The sequence below is a fragment of the Kryptolebias marmoratus genome, linkage group LG13 (assembly GCF_001649575.2).
Source record: "Kryptolebias marmoratus isolate JLee-2015 linkage group LG13, ASM164957v2, whole genome shotgun sequence".
Classification (NCBI taxonomy): Eukaryota; Metazoa; Chordata; class Actinopteri; order Cyprinodontiformes; family Rivulidae; genus Kryptolebias; species Kryptolebias marmoratus.
In genome coordinates, this window is record NC_051442.1 from 17,060,451 (window position 1) to 17,081,650 (window position 21,200).

General features: G+C 38.9%; 1 protein-coding gene across 12 annotated transcripts in view; it reads right to left on the reverse strand.

Annotated features, from left to right (window-relative positions):
• acaca (acetyl-CoA carboxylase alpha) overlaps positions 1-16,512 on the reverse strand; it is a 34,237-nt gene extending 17,725 nt beyond the window's left edge. The window contains exons 1-34 of one of the 12 annotated variants that reach the window (XM_037979005.1): positions 16,314-16,512; positions 14,569-14,845; positions 12,907-13,039; positions 12,610-12,748; positions 12,365-12,474; positions 12,207-12,288; positions 12,021-12,119; positions 11,774-11,880; positions 11,562-11,672; positions 11,251-11,469; positions 10,999-11,169; positions 10,288-10,449; positions 10,015-10,178; positions 8,797-8,947; positions 8,505-8,608; positions 8,196-8,423; positions 7,875-8,025; positions 7,632-7,766; positions 6,880-7,026; positions 6,596-6,784; positions 5,970-6,070; positions 5,790-5,878; positions 5,524-5,648; positions 4,981-5,094; positions 4,450-4,563; positions 4,264-4,353; positions 4,031-4,149; positions 2,949-2,972; positions 2,414-2,563; positions 1,811-1,954; positions 1,612-1,714; positions 1,426-1,533; positions 1,263-1,319; positions 944-988 (exon numbers count right to left, since the gene is read on the reverse strand). In XM_037979005.1, coding sequence (XP_037834933.1) covers positions 944-988; positions 1,263-1,319; positions 1,426-1,533; positions 1,612-1,714; positions 1,811-1,954; positions 2,414-2,563; positions 2,949-2,972; positions 4,031-4,149; positions 4,264-4,353; positions 4,450-4,563; positions 4,981-5,094; positions 5,524-5,648; positions 5,790-5,878; positions 5,970-6,070; positions 6,596-6,784; positions 6,880-7,026; positions 7,632-7,766; positions 7,875-8,025; positions 8,196-8,423; positions 8,505-8,608; positions 8,797-8,947; positions 10,015-10,178; positions 10,288-10,449; positions 10,999-11,169; positions 11,251-11,469; positions 11,562-11,672; positions 11,774-11,880; positions 12,021-12,119; positions 12,207-12,288; positions 12,365-12,474; positions 12,610-12,748; positions 12,907-13,039; positions 14,569-14,816 — 4,233 coding nt within the window. In that variant the 5' untranslated portion in view covers positions 14,817-14,845; positions 16,314-16,512. Of the gene's footprint in view, positions 1-943; positions 989-1,262; positions 1,320-1,425; positions 1,534-1,611; positions 1,715-1,810; positions 1,955-2,413; positions 2,564-2,948; positions 2,973-4,030; positions 4,150-4,263; positions 4,354-4,449; positions 4,564-4,980; positions 5,095-5,523; positions 5,649-5,789; positions 5,879-5,969; positions 6,071-6,595; positions 6,785-6,879; positions 7,027-7,631; positions 7,767-7,874; positions 8,026-8,195; positions 8,424-8,504; positions 8,609-8,796; positions 8,948-10,014; positions 10,179-10,287; positions 10,450-10,998; positions 11,170-11,250; positions 11,470-11,561; positions 11,673-11,773; positions 11,881-12,020; positions 12,120-12,206; positions 12,289-12,364; positions 12,475-12,609; positions 12,749-12,906; positions 13,040-14,568; positions 14,846-16,313 lie in introns of those variants that run through there. The other 11 variants (XM_037979006.1, XM_017412616.3, XM_037979007.1 and 8 more) reach the window with 11 other exon arrangements.
• Positions 16,513-21,200: the final 4,688 nt, after the last annotated feature.

Consider the following 21,200-nt stretch of genomic DNA (forward strand, 5'->3'; position numbering starts at 1 on the left):
TACATACACAAGCACCACTCACTAGGCTAATGAATAAAATATCTCCATTCCTCAGAGACACGCGATCCTCTGAGTAATGCCTGGCAGCGCTGTTTGACGTTATCAGATCAAGTGTCCCACTTGCCCAAACAATGCCAGAGCGATTGGAGATGCTCTTATCATCTCCCAGCCTACATGATGATGAGAGAGCTGCTATAGTACACACACTGCAAACCTCCGCAGCTATGATTTGACACTGTGATTAATATCATTTTATTGAACATTACAGAGCTATAGAAAAGTCTTCTTTTGGGGAGGGGGGAGTGAGCAGTGAGCATGCATAATTGTGCAAACTAGCAAAAGATGCTTCATGTAACAGGGAGACAGTTAGCATGATTAGCTCTCATTATGGCGTGGTGAAAAGAAAAATCAAAGGGTATTGTTAAAATGACAGGTGAAAGACGTGGGCTTTCCTCCCAACTCAATTCCTGTCCTTTTTTGGTGTTTTCTAAATGTTAGTGGCTGTTCTCCAAATAATTGGTTGAACTTGGAAAGATAAATGCTTCATCAGAAAACGGATTGAAGGTCCAGCTGCTACCTGAATATGCATGAGTGTGCGGTCACATTATTGTGGAAAATTACACATGAAACAAGACGAGCTCGCAGTAATGGAGCTTTTATGATGTGGTGAAGGCTCAAAACACACTGCAGCAAATCCCAAATAGTTAATATTTTAGACATTGTTAAAGTTTTGTTTATAAATATGATTCTTCTTGAAAAAAAGTTTTTTTTATCCCTAACATGTATTTGGCATTTTAAAATCCGCTAGTTTAAATTATTGAATTATTTTGAATTGATTGATTAAAAAGAGGAAATGTTTTGCAACTGACAGGATTTTTAAAAAGCACTTCTTTGGTAAGATGTGCAATAATCATCCAGACTTCAGTCATTTCTCAGTACTTACATGAAACCTTTGGTCCACCTCACAGTTGATTTGCTTCCTGAAATCCTACCATCAAAAATGAGCAAAAGCGAAGCATGCAGGAAGAGATACAAAGAGAAAACGAGCTAAATTTCAAATGCAAATTATTAGTGTAATTACCACAGTGATGCAATTCCACAAAAATGTTGACAAAATATTAGGAATTAAAGAAAGTCCCATGCAGGTCTTATTTCATTTGTCACATTCTGCTAAATGCAATTAAGAACTGCTCATTTGGTGACAAAGTAAAAGCTTGTGAGATCAGAGTTCAGTCAAAATAAACACCAACAAGAGCGCTTACCTTCTGTGCGACAAGAAAAGTTAGCCTTCGGATGCCGTGTTCAAACAGCAGTGATTTCTGAAAGAAGACAAAAAAATATTAACACTGTTTAATCTTATTAAAGAATTTCAAATGTATAAAAGTTCCATGTGAAGTTAGGCCTTGTTGTCACCAGAGTCCTCACCTTTGACTGAGTGAACTCCCGAAACATTTTTGCCAGACCGTCGTCATCAATGTCGCTGTCAGTCTTTATGGCCACATTGAGGATGTGGACTGGTTCATCCTGGACACTCTAAATGACAAAACAAACAGTTTAAGGCTGCACGGTCTTGTCATGTCCCTGTGACTGGCAGGGGTCTGTTCCTCTCACCTTATTGTCCTCTTCACCGTACAGGACAGGGTTGCCTCCATCAGGGAACATTGGACTTGTAGGAGGAGAGTCAGAGAAGCAGCTCAACACATCATTTATGTTCCTGTAAAGGAGAGAAAAACACAAACAACACTTCATTATTTCAAGTTCTCGTCAATTATTGCATGAAATTATTGTTCTCTTTGAATCAAAAACTGACCGTGTGAACTCCTGGAAGGAGCGGAAGGAGACCATGGCTCCCATCCGCTGACAAGGCGGTGTAAAAGATGTGTCGAGTAGGACATCACTGACACTGGCCACATGCACCATGCCGTAGTGATTCAGGTTGGATGAGAATGACATCCTAACATACAGACAGAAAACAACGGCTATAAAAACCTGCAACGCAACTTGGCTGACTGAAGGTTCCCCCAGTCCACCTTAAAGAACCTCAAAACAGTTTTAATGTCTCTGCTTGTGGGAGTTCATAGGAAACTGCAATAATTTGTATCAAAAGAACCAACATTTCAAGTAATAATTCTTAAAGGAATAAAAACTGTTTGAGGTTCAAATATAAAAAGCAAGAATAAGGAAAATATTCACCGTGAGAAGTGAATGCTTCCAAAGCAACAACACAGTATGAAAAGGTGACCGTTCTTGTATTAGTCAAAATAAAACAAGTACAACATTACTTTTATGTGCAAAAGGAACCCTAGATCAATCAGAGAGAACCTTTAGATAAGGATTGGTGTCATTTGGTTATAAACAGATATATCAGAAGTTGCACCCACAGTAACCAATGAGAAGGTTTTGTGCTTCAAACCTGTCCACAGATTCCCCATCTGAGGTATTTTTCTTCTCAGCATTATCATCCTTGAATTCACTATCCTGTGTTTTAAGGTCCTGGGCTTCAGGTTCCTTTAAGTTACTGTTCAAGGCTTTTACACTGTCCGCGACTGGAGTGGGCATTTTCCTGGCAGGACAGTTACAAGTTTAAGCTATGGTCTTACTGGTCTACAACAACTCTCAGACTATTGTTATTAGCATCTTTATTACATCCTGGAGTATTTTAATGCAACAGTTAGGACTAAACACTTGATTTTTAAAAGACGCACACAAACAAAACATTTAACAGAAACACAAAATGGGCCATGCTATTGTCAGTCAAATTCTACAAAGAAAAAAAAAGAAATCACTTCTTAACCACACTACACTTACATTCAGCATAATTTGGCAAAATTTCAGAGGACTCAACAGTTTGAACAACTTTGTTAAGAATCACTATATTTCAACTGGATTTGGCTCATGCAGCTACAGTAATTAGTAGTCAACACAATAAAAAAGAACATGTACAATACCTGTTGAGAGTGGGGATGTTCCCTCTGCAATCAAACAACATTGATTACTATGTGGTTAGTGTAAGGTATCAGCAGAAGAAGACAGTCAAGATGGAGCAATGTGTGCAACAAGATCTGTGTGTTTTCTGTGTTTAATATCTAAAGTGAACTTTAACCATCAGTCAAAAAAAAGCACACATTTTGCTTCTTGACTGCTCCTTTTAAAACATGCATTATAAGATGTTAAGGCCTCTTTGATCAGTGATAAATTCCAAACAAAGAGGGGATCTTTTAATACTCATGCTGTTGTGAAGTACACACTCAGGAGACAAACATGAAGGTTAATTTTAGCATTGGCAAAAAAGAAGCATGCAATGGAATGATGAGAAAACTGGATTTCTACGAATAATTGTGTCAAAAAATAACAAGAGGATAAAAAACATACAAGCACTGAGTAGAAACGGCAAGCAAAAACATCAAAACTCACACACACACAGACAAATCAAACTGTATGAGCTGGATGCAAAACCCCGACAGGCAGAAATGCCACAAAACTGTCTATTGAAGGCTTTTAAATGATAAGCATAGAGGATCAATCTCATCTCTAGCTTGAGTTTTTCTCTGATCATCATGTTTACCGAGAGTTTAAAAACTCCTTACTTTTTCTGGATATTTAAAAAGAAGACCAACTCACTTCTGAGACGTGAACAGAATATTGTTTTTTTGTTTTTTTTTAAAGTAATGCACACTTTTAAAAAACTAAAACACTTTAAGCCTTGCACATGAGGAGAAATACATGAACATCAATAAACATGGGCACATAGCCGGGAATGTTTGTGAAGGACCATGGCACCATGGAAGACATCCAACTGCCATCATATTTGTCATAATTATTCCTTTCATAGATTGGGAGAGCTGGACCACAGCAAATCTTCACCTACGCTACAAACAACTACACATTAAAATTAATTTGTTGTTTAAGGGAAATATTAGAATACAACAATAATGGCTGACTCCACGGTGCCATGGAGGTTCTGATGGGGGTGGCAGAAAGGTAACACATTGCATGTGGGGGGGACCGTAAGCATTTTCATGTGTTATACCTGTTGGGATGTGACGTGGGAAGCATGAACTGAAACTCTACTACACATGTGTTGTCCTTGAGCTGTCGATGCTGCACACTGTTGAGCTCGTAGGCAATATATGCTCTGCGAACGTACACCTGATAACAGAAAAAATAAATAAATAATGGCATATATATTTAAAAAAAAAAAACACCTGCTGAATTAAAGTTCAGGTGAGCTGATTTGTAGGCTGAGATTACAGTTGGCCTCACCTCGAGGGCAGCCATCCTGACCACCTGATTACTGTGGTAGAAGAAGTTTGGCAGAACATCAAAGATGGATGTCTCCGAAAGGATCAGTTTCTAAGAAAGAAAAAGGGGGTAATTATTTATTGCGAACTCTGTTAAGTTCTGTATTAGATGCTACCGGGACTGTTGCCTCTGTTGCTCTTTGCCTACCTGCAAGTTCTCAATGCAGAACTGGTGCCCGTACATGTCGATGGCAGAGAGGAAGATGGACTCCACCTGGTTGTGACGTAGCTCATAGGAGGGAAGGTGGGAAGCTATCAGGACCTGCGTGAGGAAGATTAATGAGGTCCTTCAGGCACAAGATGAAACAATACCTCTTCACTTATCCTATGACATCTTATGACAGCATCTACCTTCATGCAGTTTCAACACTACAATTAGTTTCCAGCGTATATAACATGTGTATAATAATCACGTTTCATTATGTTTTCTCACCTAAAAAAAATAAAATAAATAACATCACTAAATACTCTCTGCCTTAATGGAAAGTATATAGTGACATCTGGTGGTGAAATTAGAAATACATTTAAAAATTGCTTCAGCTTGATCAACAGATTTAACCACTTCAGGATAACTTTATTTTTTCTGCTTTTTTGTAAAACAAGGCATCATTTCTACATGTTTTGAGAGATTCGAGTCGTTTTCTTTTACAGCAAACAAAATGGTGAGACCAAATCTGACCTGCCGAGCACGCAGAGCCACCTTGGCATTGGTTGTCTTGCTGAGTTGTGTGAGTTCCGTCAAAATGGTCATAAGTTCATCGGTCAGCGTGGGATCACGGCCACAGAGCTGATCCTAGACACGGGAAATGGGGTAAAATAGTCTGATGCACATCTTCGTTTGCAAGACATTGTTTGTCATGTAATACTTTGTACAAAATGTCACATTCTTTTACATCAGAAAAATTAACAGTTCTACTAAGTATTAGGTAATCAATACTAATTAAAAAAGAGTGACTTAGACAGTTATGATTTATAGTATGCACTAAAAGCTTTAAGAAACATATCCCTCAAAAAAATTAGCAAAATAACACAATACACTCAATGTTTTTGGTTACAAGATACATAAGCCATAGTTTCATTCAAAGATAATAGGTAGAATTCTCTCATAAAATATCTGATAAAACTAAACTTTTCTCTAACTGAACAGAAATATTATAAATTTATGAATCCAATTCTAATTATTAGGTTGAATTGTTTTGCCTCGTTAAAGACGGATGCTTACAATCAGCATAGTAACCAGCAGGTTCTTCTTTGTGACTTTAGCATGGGAGAAAATATAGTTGACCACATTGACCATGTCCCCTTTGTTTTCTTCACGAAGTGCAAACACACACTTGTCATAGTGTCCTGTTAACAAAGCAATGCATAAGAGCTTAGGCAAAAACTGTACAGGACAACTTATATGAAAGCATTTCATCAAATGTCAATGCAACACTTAGTATGAAAACCATGTGAGCACAGCAAACGTATTAAAAATATGCTCCTCACCATTCTGAAACTGGATTTCTACTTTCAGATACTGTCGAAGCAAATCCATCACAACTGCCTTCATGTGGCCTCTGATGCCGCTGCGATACCTGGTAATGACAAAACAGTGTGGACTTGTGCTAAGAAGAAAGAAGCTAATGCGTATTCATAGTGAGTCACTACGTAGTGTGTGTAACTCACTTCTGCACCAGCTGGACGATGCTTTGTGTGTTCATAAAGAAGACTTCTCTCTCTGATTTCTTGTTCAGAGTAGCAGCATGGCTGTCCAGGATGTTTGCAATCTGAAAACAAGGGAGATAATTAATAAAAGCATTTAATCCTAGTAAACAGTGAAGATTTATAAGCTTTTAATCCCAGAGACACAGACGCAAAATCTAACAGGTTTGTATTAGTGTAGAAAATATCAGACCCTGCCTGGTATATGTAGCCATGATAATATAATACGGCTGTAGATTTTAAATAAAATAGATACGTTGTAATTATGTCAGGGAAACTAATATTTCAAAAATAACAGCAACACCATGGATTACATGCAGTTATTGCAATTATTGTATGCAGTTCATATGCAACAAAACTCCAGCGCAACTTTTTAAAAATTATCACTAAAAATAAAAACACATTTTCACTTTTATTTTCACTTTATAAAACACCTATTTTGTCAGAAATAAGCTGGTTATTTGTTCTATAACTGGAGATAACTTTCAGGCAATGGGATGCTTGTTACTTGTTTTCCTGTAACTAAATGACATGTCAAAAAAAAAAAAATTCTGCAAACATAGTGACTATGTTGAGTGTTGTTGGGGCACCTGCTGGCTGGGGAACTGGCAGAGCACAGACGTTATGTTGCTGGCATACTGAGCCATCTCCTTCTTGATGGCTTTCTCCACAGCAGGGGGGATGCGGCCTGACACGCTCGTCATGATGTCTTGCAGCTCCAGGAGTGGCAGAGATGGATCGCGCATGGTCTTCATGAGCCTTTCCACCCATTCTTTCAGCTGGGACGGACACACACAGCACTTGTAGGTCAGGAGCTGTTCACAGTGGGATGTGCTGAAGCTGCCGTGCACTCAAGTGTTCATAACGTTTTTACCTTAGCACTGAAGAAAGGTTCAGGAAGGCAGTAACCATGCATTATGTGAACGAGGTGATCCAGTGTGTTGTGGAAGACTCTGTGCAGCTTCTCACCTCTCAGAGCTACAGTCTGGACAGAAGGCAGTGGCCCTGTGTACAGATCCGCCTATGAATAAAACAAATACCCGATATTCAGATCAGCTGTTACAGCATTGCTGTGCACACACTCATCAAAAGAGCAACTTTCACAGGTGGTTCAATCATTTAAATTTATTTACGGTAAACATTTTATTACGAAGAGACAGTCAAATTTGAAATTTAGTTAGAAATGAAAAGCTATTTATATATCCAGGTGAGGCTGAAAGTTACTTCAGATAATCCAGAAAAAAAATTAACAATAAACATCAGCTTAATCCATCTTTAATACTGGCAACTTTAAAACTACCCCTCCCCAAATTGAACCCCTGTGAATACAGTATAGCAGGATCGCATTCAATGACAAATTAGGAATTTAAAAAAAGGATTATTTATAGTGTTTTGAGAGAAATCAAAATTGGTCAAAATTGGTATGTCAGAGTTGCACAAGAATCAAAACACTTTTTTCGGCCCACAAACTCAAAATTGTTGCATCTCTACTTAAAACTACTGTTCTTGCTCAAAATACTAATATTCTGAACTAAACAGAAACACATTTGTTCATTTTGTAAAACCTCAGGGATTTGACACATAACAAACATTTGGGCACACTGCATTAAGCCAAAGACGGACTACCTGCTGTATCCTGCTGGGGTCGTCCAGTTGCAGTTTGGCGATGACACACCCAGGCTCCAGAGCTGCTCCGGCTCTTTTAACATAGTGGATACAACCGGACTCAGCAGCGGTGAGGGTCATTACCATCTTCATCACCTGATATTCACAGCGATAAACTCAACATCTACACAGCTGCACAAACCGAAGAACAACATATCTGTTTCATGGTGGAGAATACACACAGAAGCATTAAACACACTGTACCTCTATTTCAGCATAACACTGGCCAGAAAACACGTGTCCGCCATCCTCAACTGAGTACTGAATGATTTTTCCTGCTGAAGGAGATCGCAGCAGCGAGGGGTCGTTCTCCTTTTCAAAAACACAGGTCTTGTTTCCAATTGTGATGCGATACCTTTAGGAACAAATGAATGAATGAATAAATAAATTAGTCTTAGCAAAAACAGATATTTAAGCTATTTAATTATATAATTTTTTAAGCTAAAAAAAACATGTCTATGATAAACTATAATGCAAGAAAAAAAAAAAAAGATATGCATGTTTTAAAGATTAGTTTAATCTTACCTATCCACCTCTTCCTTCATGTAGGTAGTGTAGCTACTTCCATCATAGGACAATAAAAGGCCTCCATCACTGAGTCGATGCACATCCACCTCCGCTAAAGAGCTGTTCATGATGACCACGTACGAGTTGGGAGACTGACGGGTCACTTTCAGAACGTACTTGGTGCCTTCATATATCAGCTCCACATCCACGGTGTTGAGTAGTGTGTGTGCTGGCAGCACCTGGCCCCTGGTCAAAGAGTAGGTTTTTTTTTTTTTTTTTAATTTATTAATTTACTTTTTACTGTTATTTGAGAAAATAATTATTTACCTTTCCAGAGAATGTAGAAAGTTGGACACGCTGTTCCTTAGACTGACATCTGCCACATGCAGAGCGCCACTCACAATTCCAAGCATGGTATCAGGACGCTCCGCCTGTGGGCAACGAACTCTTTAAACAACCTTATCTGATCAAGACTTCATACATAATGTGTTATGCTAAGAAGTTACTTTGAAAGTAAACACTTATCCCAAAACTGGTCTACAGCTTAGTTTCAGTGCAGCCACTGGAATGTCTCAAATATTTACTGTCAGTATAGGGCAGCAAGTGCACAGCTGCATACCTGCATCTTCTCAGCAATGAGCCGGTCCAGCCAGCCTGTGTCGATGCTGTTATGCTGAAAGCTTTCAGTCTCCAGGAGCTTGATGAGGTATTCCACTGTGGTTCTAAAGTCCCCTCTTATAGAGAGCTCTTTAAGAGCAACCACCATGTTGCTGAAAAAGAAAATCAAGAAGCAAGGACTAAGGATTGCTCATCTTTCATAGAAATTAGAGGCACTGTCTGGAACAATAATAAAAATAAAAATAAATCAAACACTAATATTTAGTTGGACCACCGTAAGCTTTGATTATGGCTCAAACTTGCTGTTGCACTGTAAAGGCAAATTTGATGCATTCAGGGGCACATTTCTTTCTGTTCAGATCTGATTTATGTAACGGTCTTAAGCATGTCCCGAAAAATGATCAATGAACTTAAAGCCTACAGTCAGTGGCGGCCAATATATACAGCATATGTAAAAAATTATGTCTCACTGTTTCACAGTCAGGAGGCTCCCATCTCTACGCACTGATTTGCAGCGTGACTTGGAAGGAAATTTATTGCCATTTCACCATTACTTACTTACTTATGAAATGAATTATGAGCGTTGCAGTTTTAAATTTCTATCACAGAGGACAAACAATATCTCAGTGATGAATGTGCCTGTCTTCAAATGGATTAAAAAAAAAGCAGACGTACGATGACAAAAGTTTTGGATGTCAAGAGAAGCCGTTAGACTTTTAGTCTCAGGATTTGAGTTATTATCCTATTCAGTACTAAGATCCATAGAAAGATGTACTTTGATAATCTCAGCCTGGGGAATTCTTTTTTTTTAAGAAATTAAAAAAAAAAAAAAGAAAAGCTTGAAACAAGCTACAAACATCCTGACGTATTATCTCTGGACAGAGGTATGTAAGGTGTTTGCTAACCAACTAACTCAAATTTATTACAGATAAAGAAAAGACAAATTAGCAAGTTTAATTGTTAACACGCATGCATATATGTGGGGACCCATTGGTATAAAGAATGAGAAGCAGCTCACTGCATCAGTAGGAAAACTAACTTGTGAAAATATGAAAACATTTTAGTTGTTTCAGTGCATATTCAAGAGAAGCCTCTTATCTGCTTGCCTTAGATGGGAGACATTTTTTTTTATTTTGGGTGTGGGGGCAGTATATTATCACATAAAAATAAATTATATGTGTATGACGCAACTATGTTTTAAAATCCAAAGTTTACTCACGAGATGGCTTCTTCGCGATTCTCTCCCCAGGAGAAGCAGTGTCCAAACTGGGAATCGGCGAACTCGTGCAGCCCCCCTGCTGCTGCAACGCTGAAGTAACCCCACACGTTCTTGTTGCTGCGGAAGTTCAGCTCTTGCACTGTTCCAGAGCTTGGCTTGAAACCCTGCAATCACACAGACACAATATTTTATGAACAAGAAACCGCAGTATCTGTGTGACCTCCTGCAGTAAATATTTTCTGTTAAAAAAAAAAAAGAGAGAACATCTTGTACCTCGTCAGGATTTTCACTGGTAATGCGTGCAGCAATGACGTGACCCCGGGGACAGGGAGCATTCGTCAGACTCTCAAAGTCGATGGGACAGTCTCCCCAGGGCTGGACTCCATAAAGCATCCTGATGTCTTTGATCCGATAAAGAGGAATACCCATGGCAATCTGATAACAAGTGCATTAAAATAAAATGTTTTCATGTATTCCAGCTAAATTGAAAAGAAGGGGGAATAAACAGCACATACTATTATAAAAGTATCTGAATGAAAAAAGTAGCTTTTCTCTTGCATGCTTATCTAAACATTATGAGCATTTTATTTTCAGTTTACAAGAAAAAGGCAAGTAACTTTAAAACTGACGATGAGCGTTGTTACTGCTTTGAAAAAGAGCTCATCTGCAGAGCCACTGAATGTGTCACTCCCACACTAACACCCAATCAGCTTGACTCAGCTTCCCCAACCCTTCAGCTCTACTGTCTCTGACCTATTTACACACAATACAAAACACTGCAGAACAATCCATGTGACCTATTGCTGCTAAAACCCCCAAATTGATCACAATGTCTTCTGCAGCTGGTTGCCAAGGAGACAGGGGGCCCCATCAGATCCGTCATGACAGTAAAGAATGCAAACTTTGTCAACTACAGGATGGGAATTGATGTGTATGAGTTGTATCGCTATCTGTAACAGAGTCGGGCTTTGGTGGCAGACTGACCTGCAGTTGAGCAGCAGGCAAGTTGACATCAGCCACCATTTCAGTGCAGGGGTGCTCCACCTGCAGACGGGGATTGAGTTCGAGGAAGTAGAAGCTGCCATCCTGGCTGTAGAGGTACTCCACTGTGCCTGCGCTGACGTAGCCCACCATCTTGGCCAGCTTCACCGCACACTGAGGAGAAAGAAAAAAAAAAAAGACTTAAAATCAAGGCTCGAACTGGATTAAACCTATCTGCATTTTTCCAAACTCCACTTGTTGTACTTTTTCCATGTCCTCAAACACATCAGAAGTAGCTATAGTAGCAGGAGCCTCCTCGATGATTTTCTGGTGACGCCGCTGCACAGAACAGTCTCTGCCAAACAGGGAAATGGCATTTCCATACTGATCAGCTAAAATCTGCACCTCCAGGTGACGGGCGTGTTTGGCTAGCTGCATGACAAAAATGGGCGATCCTGGAACTTCGGCCTGGACCTAAACCGCCACAAGGAAAAAGTAAAATCCTGCAGTCAGAAAACACTGAGAAAACACTATCACAGGATTAAGGCATTTACATTTGCTCATACCTGTCTGAAAAGGTTAGGAAAGTCATCAGCACAGTTGACTTTGCGGATTCCTTTGCCTCCACCTCCTTCTGAGGCCTTCACCATCACAGGATAACCGATTTTCTCTGCCGCCTGGGAATGAGAACAAAGATTCCCAGAAAACGTGCAGATATTAGCAGTTCACGTGCATATTCACGTGGAAATATGATCTCTCATCTGGATTCTGAGTTTACTTTGAGGCCATCTTCCACATCCTGGATACAGCCACACTCATACAGCTCCTGCGGAACATTGATGATTTTCTTCTTTTGGTTGTTCGCCGTCCATTCAACTGTCAAGCCTGATTTTCAGAAACCAAAAGCATCCAAAATCAAAAGCAAGAAGATAGAAAGTAAAACAGATTTTAAGAAGTTGTAAATGTTGAAAGTTGACCAATAACTCCCAATAAGTTAAGAACGTGTAACAGAACGTGTGACCTACCTGCTCCGCTCCACGGTAAGGTTGGAATACCAGCCGTCTGAGCTACGATGGAGGAGGCAATTTTGTCCCCAAGAGCCCACATAGCCTGACTTGGAGGACCTAAAAAGAGAGTTTTGAAAAAAAAAAAACTTTTAAGTTTACTAAACGAAAAAATAGCAGGTCAACAAAGAGCCCAATTTCCTTTACCCATGAAAGCAATTCCATGCTTTTGAAGGAGCTCTGGGAGTTTGGGATTCTCTGAGGCATGACCCCATCCAGCCCACACCGCCTACAGGAAATAAAAACATGGCCGTTCATTTGATGAGCTAATGATTAGTAACAGCTAAGACTGATGCCAGTTGTACCTGAACAGGTATTCGTTTTGCAATGTCTAGAATGAGCTCAACATTGGCATAATTGTTGTTGTTAGTTCCTCCTGGCACAGGCACATAATGATCTGCCATTTTGATGTATTCTGTAAAATACAAAAAAAACTCAATAATCTCATATAAAAAAAGAGAAAACTAAGAAAAAGAACGGAGGAGACATGTTCCATCCAGAATGAGGTCTTGAACGAGAGATATTCAGAGAAATCTTGCTAAAAACTTACCTGCATTGGCCTTCAGGTCTTCTGGGGTCACCATGACAACAAAGCGGATTGCCCTTTCATTGCGGAACATCTCGTAGGCCCAGCGGCGGATGGAGCGCATGCATTTCACTGCAGCAATGCCATTGTTGGCAATAAGAACCTGAAGAAAGAAAATGTTTGAGTTAATAATAATGCCAATTTGGTCTTATGACGTCACAACAATAAAGTTATATAAACTTTTAATATGGATTGTTTTTAACATTAAGCCTCCATTCACAAATCTGTTCTGAGTGAGGAGCAAATAGTAAAATCAGCTACCTTTTCAATGACCTTGTTCCCACCAAAGCGAGTGACAAATTCAGCAGGTGACGCAACGGTGAAGTCCCTCTGGAGATCAATTCGCCTGCGATCTCTCCCTTGTTTCACCAAGTGGAGCCCTGACATGCTCGGCCTGTTTAAAAAATAAAAAACAAAGAGACCATATCATATCTCTTCATCAGACCTCAAGTTCTGGAAAAAAAAGCGGGAAAGTTAAGTAGCTTGTTAAACTGTCAAACCAACCCAAGTGATGGTTTTAGCAGCCGTGGATGATGGAAAAAAATATTCCTGTTTACAGCCCGGTAGATAAAAACACACTGATATCACCTCTTATTGACAAGCAACAGGATTAAACTACAAAATCTCTAACAAAATTATTCGTTTGCGAGGATTACACAAACGCACAGAAACTTCTAGAAAACAACAAAAATAAATGTTAAGCAAAACCTAAAGATGACTGGGACAAAGGCTTTTCGCACTACAACCCCAAAACTGGACAATATGAATGGGAAAAAGTGTGTATTGTAAACATATCGAAAAATGTACAGCAAATAGCTCATTACTCCTCCATATTCACAAGTTTAGACAAGCGTCTCAACAGGATTGGCAAAGCTCTATTAATTAAACATCTGCTGAAATCAGAGCTTTGGGGAAAGTGGGCAGCACTTGTGGGAGGAGAGAACCTTTCAGCCGGTGGGTGTGGTGGAGCCTGAGCTTGTTTGGCTGGTTGGCTTCTATGGCCTGATACTGAACTGTTGCATCATGGCAGGGATCTCTGGCACAAGGCGAATGACTTTAAAGAAACTAACTTAGGCACGTTTTTGGCTTTATCTGTAAATGCCCTGGTCCTATCAACCTTTGGACACTCCCATCCAGTATTTCTAGTTTCAAAGCTACCCTCCTGTCTCGTTTCAGTTCAGTCCCTCTTCTCCCAAACTAAATAGGACAAAGAATGTGCATAAAGTTGCTACTTGTACTAATTTGCACACTGCAAATTTGAACAATATTTAATAGAAAGATACACCTGAAAAACACTGAAAACGTGCAAGCTTATTTATTCAAAGTTAAAGGAGAAGGTATATAGTTTTACAGAAGGAATTTCTTGAGAAAACAAATGCAGACACCCAGGATTTATGTGAAACTTTTGAGGAAAACTCCCATCTGTGTATGTGGAAAAAAAAGGTAGAGAATCTCTTGGGACACTAACAGAAAGGTCTGAAGAGACCTTTCCTCTGTGTCCTTTAATAGAGCAAATAAAAATCTACCAGTGCTGAATATCTTCTCCTGACAGTCGGATAAAAGATTTCTGTGTGTGAGCGTTTCACAGCTTTCCCAAACCAACATTCTGAAGTCTGTGCCTGCTCTCTTGGACAACCTCACAGTCTGAGCACACAGTGAAACCCTTTACTGATGCCTAACTAGGGAAATGGCGTTTTTCACATGTACTAGAAAAGGGAGCCTATCCTGTACAAACTCTAAACAAAACATGCTTTGTTTTTAATACTGCACCACAGATTTATTTTCTTCAGATAAGTCATGAAAACAGCCTTCAATTCAAAATGACAATTTCCAGAAAAACAAAAAAAATTACATTTTTCAAGTGGGCAAGACATCTCCTACAAGAAGAAAACGTTTTTAACTAAACATGATCAGAATACGTACCCAGATTTGGATTCTAACCTTAGATTGTGGATAGGCCCGTCAATGTGATCGAAACCCATGTCGCTGGTGCTGTCAGAGCTACCGGAAGACGGTGACACCGAGCGGATGTCCTTCTCCTCCGGCTGCGCGTCTGCCTTGCCTTGGATTTCATCCTCCGAGTTCTCCTCCGACACGGACCCCACGAGGAAGTGAGACTGCAGGGCTCCGGCAGCGGGGGTTTTCTGGGCAGCGCGGTCCTGCTGTGCCATGGCTGGACGACACGAGCAGGCTGCAAACACTGACGAGAAGCAGACCAGAGGCGGCGGCAGCAGTTATAAAGGAGGACCAGAGGTCAGTAATCAGATCACATATCTCTGACTGGAACATTATGCTGTTTGTCAAATTGCAAAACTGGGTTGCATAAACTTTAGTTTTATTGATAATGCAAGTCACATTGCAACACGAGGGTTCAAGCTGAAGGCTGCAACACATCTTGAACTTGCTTGTTGAAGTTAAATATATATGAAATTAATTATTGCCATTCTTTCACCAGTAATCATCAGTCCAGAACCATCTGAGGCATTGTTCAAACATTTAATACATGCAGTGTCATATATTAAAAAGCATGACACCAGGTGGACTTTAGTCATGTTTGAATCCAGAAATAATATTAACCATGAATAGGCATTTATGGATACAATTTTAAACCACCTTTAGTTTTGCTTTTAGTTACTTTATTTGCAATTTTTAGCACACTTATTTTAATCTTATTGTACTACCAGTTTGACTTTCTATTAATTTCTAATTGAACTCAGTCTTAACTACCTTTATAATTATTTTAAGGAAACAACAGTAAGTTTTATTTTATTTAACTTCCACTTATATAATGTTCTCTCCCCCTCCCCTTTTTTAGTGTTTTCATTCACTAATCTTCCCATTTTTGAATTCATGCTTTTTATGATTTATATATTTTATTTTTTAATGTCTACCTCTAGTATTTATTCAATAACAAAAGTGTTTCAGTTCAAGTCCCAGTGTTTAAACCTTTTTGCAAATTGCACCTGTTTGAATGTGACGTAAAGCCCTCTGTTGTGAGTCAGGTTCTTTATAAATAAAGTTGGATTTGAGGGAAGTCGGTGCACGTAAATGGCAGCTTATTTAAATGTTATTCGGTGTTTAATTTAAAAGTGACAGCAAGAGGACTCTGCTGGACTTTGCTTTTACTGTAATAGCTAAGTTGTCACAACATACACGTGGAAACAACAACGACTAACTGCGTACCTAGCTTTTGTCATTTTTCGCCTGCCAGAGAGTGGAAAGGAACTCCTCTAACGTAAGGCACACCTTACCTATCGATAACTGCTCGCGGGACCAGAAAAACAAGCCGAGCACTGAGACCAGACATTTTCGCTACAACATCACAGCGGCGACAATACGTAGCCTAACTGAACCCCCCAAAGCAAAATAAAATATTTATTTAAAAAAACCTTGAGCGGACATCTGTTAAACGTTGTGCCGACGCGACATTACCTGTCAAAGCTAGCCCTCGACTGTACAGCAGCTAAAGATAAGCTGAGGCGAAGATGCTAATATAAGGCTAACTTACCGGTTAGCAGCTAATACCATTTTAATGCTACGGATAATGTAGTCAGCAGCGCCGTCTGAACTGGGCACTACATAATTTACTGTACTGCAGCACCGGCAAAGTGTCTCCACATGACAAACCCGGCAATGCATATTTTGGCTAAACTCGGCACGTAACTTACCGGTAGAGATGAACCGACACGAAATTCTGAAAAAAAAAGTTAACTCAAACAAATCAATGAAATAATTGTAAGTCGGACATCTCTGGCTTCAGCGCTGATGAAATTAAGAAAAAAAAAGGGAAAAAAAATCACATCATGATGAGGTCACAGAGCTCCAACAGACGCTGCAACGGCAGAGAGTGGGGTGATGTGATGATTCGTAGACAGGTTACTCCGGGACGATGACCTCCGACTGCAACTTCCGGTATAGAAATACGTCACATAGATACGACGTTGCTAAGCCTTTGTCCCAGATAATATTTAAAATAAAGCTGAATGATATCAAATTTAACGTAAGAAGTTGTTGTAACGTTAGAGTGATGTGGTGGATTGAAATTATATCATTGTAAATTATGTTTTGTAAATTTATTACTTAAATTATATTATGTAAAAAAAAGATATATAGTTCCTAATCACTTGACTCAGTTATAATTCCTCTGATAATCAGAGCTTTGCATCACAAATTTTGAATATCAGCCTGCTATATATTTATATATATATATATACAATTAGAAAAGTATTACACTCAAGTTGTGAAAACACCAGCCTTGATTAACATAACTGTCAGCCTCATACTTTTTTTTATAGCTAAACACACTTTTGGACACAGAAACATACCATAATGCCGCCTCTTTCTAAGCACTGATTTGAAATTACCACAACCATGAACCAATTGGTTAAACTAATCTACGTGTACAAACAGTATGTGCTAAACTGAAATCAGGCTTAAGCAATATAATGATGCAGCAACTGAACAGGGATGGATTCTACCCCAAAGGAGGTTCCTGTTGTCCTGTGAATGAGGAGATAGTATCCTGTGATGTGGATGAAATCTTATGGCCAGATTCCGTTTGGTGAAGAGATGATTCCTAGACTAGAGCTTTTTTTGTTGTTGCTTTTTCTGCAGTAACTGTAACTGTAATTTTTACTACAAACAGTTGTATACACATTTGTTTGCTAAGCTTACAGAAAACTGGAATATGTTTTTGTTTTGTTTCGTGTCGACTGACTTGATTTTACGGTAAGAAATAAATCTTTCCATCAGTCTGCAGCAGTGGTCCTGTGCAGTGCTGCTTGGTGAATTTGTTTTCGTACTTTCGCTGTAAACCTGTGGAAAGTAAAACAGATAAAAGTCTTTTAAGTTTAGCAAATCAGGATTATAAAAGAGTTAGATTATATAAACAATGTGTGCTTTCTGCAAACACAAAATATAGTTTTTAGATATTAGTTTCTTGTGTCTTTATTAGCCATCATAAAAAATAACTGTAATGCTATTTTTGGCATATTGTAAAGCAATATTGATTTTTTATTTAGTTCATCTGAATTATTTAGTTTTCATTGTTGGACTTCGTAAAACTCTGTCTGTTGTAACTAGATCTAGGAAGGTTTAGTCTGAAGGGGACCAATCAGGGACGGTTTGTAGAAATGGGCGTGGCCTAAAGGAGGCCTGTCAAGTACGCGTGACAGGCGCACGTGTGTGAAACACCGCCGGTTGTATTTACATGCGTTTGGGGCGAAACACTTCTTTGCGTTCTTTTGCTGGGCTGAAATGAATACTTGTGATCAAACACATTTAGCTTTTAATATTTATGTCTTATATTAAATGTCATTTTGTGCGGCATCAATTTTAACGGTAAGCGTGTATCCGTACGGCTAAACAAGCTCTATACAGTAACTTGGTTGATGATAACTTTATATCTTCCAAATGGATTACCTATGAGATTCTAATAGACGTTGCTGATAAATTATTAATGATAATAGTTTTTTTCTTTGGGGGTGGGGACAGTAGATCTAACATATTGCTGACATGCATGCAGATCATGTTCAAAATGAAAAAGACCCAAACATCAAACATACATAAATGATAAAAAACTAAATAGACAGGTATATAATCGAATATTCGAAAATATATTAAACCCTTTTGTGTACATATTTTTTCCCTAATGTTTTTGTAGATTATGTAATTCAGTCACAAAAGAATCTCTTCTTTTTTTTTTTTTTTTTTTTTTGAGGATTTAATTCTCAGAAACAAACCAATCCACTAAAAAAAAATGCGTGTTGTTGCAGATCCTGACCACTAGATGGAGCCAGAAGCCTTCAGCTTGCATTGCTTCAGTTCAGCTCTTCAGAACTTCAGGTTTATACCCCCTCTGTCTGCTTCTGTTATAAACTGTGATACTTTTATGGGACAGCATTTATTCAGTTCATTTGAACTTTTGTTTAGGTTTCAGAAAGCCCTTTAAAATATGCTTCTTGTTAACTAATTTCCACAAATCTTCTCTATCTATAGTTTTTAAAATCTCTGCTATATGGTGCTATGGTCTTGTCTCTAACCCAATTACAAAACAACATTTTTTGTTTATTCCTGTCTCACTTTTACATTTTTTTAAGATTGTTTAGAAGTTTTGTTCATGCATGAATTTGTGTATTTCTCCTCTAATTGGCTGACTAACTGAGAATTCATTCAGTTTCTAGAAATATATTTCTTATACTGAAGCTTATAGCTTCATGAAATCATAAACGGTATCATATTTCATTTAAAAACACTGACAGTGCCTTACATACCCAAAAATGTGCTCTGCTTTCTTTTAATGTGGGTAAATTAAGTATAATTCTGTACATGTACATGCCATAGGTACATGCTTTCACTTGTTTTATCATACAATATTCACTTTCAAACAGAGGAAAGGCAATAGAGTGAAAAGAACAGAATGTTATTGACCGAACCTCTCCTTACTATTAGCTGCTGAGGATTTCTCCTCTCAGCCCCATACTGTGTCTCCTCAACTCAGCCGCAGGAGAAAGGTTTTTGTGCTCATCAGAAAACGTTGCTGTTGAGGCTCAGCTCTTTCTTCACCACAACACTCAGATGCAATGCCCTAATTAGTGTAGATCCGTTGCTCCATCTTCTGCTTCATCCTGCAATCACTTATGAACAAAGCACCAAGCTCCTTGGATTCCTCAGCTTGACGCAGAGACTTTTACACCCCAACCCGAAGGAAGCGTTCCACTTTTTTCTCCAGTTGAGATCCATCGCCTCAGACTTTAAAGAGTTCACTCTCCTCCTGGCCGCTTTGCACTCAAATGCAAACCACTCCAGAGAGTGCTGGAGACCATGTCTTGAAGACACCAGCAAAACCACATCATCTGCAAAAAGCAGAGATGAGATGAGAACCCGAGGAAGCAGCAGGCACCACATTCTCCATGTGGTGAAAACTTGTCTGTGACCACTCTACCAGACCATTTTAATTTTCCACAAAAAACTACCTGAATAGCATGAATTACCTGTGCATTTGCTCCACAAATTAATGTTTTTAGTTTAATATAACGTGAACATTTTATGGAAAAAATTGATTTATCCATCTAGCCACTGTCTTCATTTACTTTATAACACTTTATAATGGCTGACGGGACGAGCGTGTTGGGTGTTTCATCAATCCAAGACAATTGTAACACAAATATTGTTAGTGTAACATGTCAGAATGTCAGATGCTGCAAACTTGGGCAGTATTTAGTCTTTTCCACTTTTTGGAACCAGCTTTTGTCTGCTTCTCCCACTTTCCAGATGCTGGTGACTTCTTTTAGAGCTTAAGTGGGTTTAAAATCTTCTTTCCTTCTGAGTGTGTTTCTTAAACAGCCTCAACATTCAAACTACTTAAATATGAAGTAATTACCATTGATTTGCTCATTACAGCAGCATCTGCACAGGGATTAGATATAGTGGAAGCACATACTGGAAACACTAAATTGGTTAAGTCAAATAAAAATGGATAATATTAGGGATGTAAGAGATGGAATTGTGATGTCTTCTAAGGCTAACATCTTACTAACGGTGTTTGTGGTGATGCAAGTACAAGTGGCCTTATCGTGTTAAAAAGCTACGGTCACGTGAACAGATAACAGCCTATTCCAAACTCATAGGCTAAAGGCTGACTGACCAGCCGAGCACCGTATTTGATAAGTAGCACAATAAATAATGCACTTATCGATGCAGATGAGGGCAAAGGATGGCGGGCGTGTATTCTGACCCCTGTTGACACTTGAGCTGGAAAAAACTAATCTAATCCAGGGAGCTATAAAGTGCAGGATTTAAAGGATCTGGAGTCCAGATATCGTGGGTCACCACCCGAGGTCTTGTGGAGTTCACGTCTCCATGACGTAGTAATGTTGCAAGCTCCAGTACTGTATATGTGCGTGTGTGTGAGAGAAGGTATCCATTTGTATGAGGTTTTAGGGCCTTATCAGATACAATCAACTTGTTGAGACAAGTAGTCTTTATCAGGACCAAAGACAGGTATTGATACAATGGGAACATCATTTGTATGTGTATACCTGGTTTGATACCTTTTTAGGACATTTTCTGGTACAATCAACTAGACAGGGCTAGTAGTTCTTATTGGGACCAAAGCCAGGTCCCAATACTGTGGAACGTCATTTGTGTGTGTGAACAACAGTTTGCAGGTAAACATTTTAGCTCATCCATAGTAATGCTGCGTATGGTGATACCTGCTCTGAAAACTGTTTTGACACATTCTGAAGTCTGAGAGTCAATATGTAACAATGTATTTGAAAAAAATAAAATATAAAGTTGAGTCAATGTTTGAACAGAATGGAAGAAAACCACTTAAGACTAGAGTCAAAAACTAAGTCTATAAATGAAGTAATTTAGGTCAAGAGCTATTTTTGCCTCAAAATGCATTTGACGGTTAAAGACTTCATAGTGACGCAAACACAGACAGGAAACTGGAAGCCCAGCCAAACGCGCTGAAAATACGTGCGGGAAATCCACAGATATAGGACAGATTATTGATATAAATTAACTGAAAGGATTTGGCATAAAATTCAGAC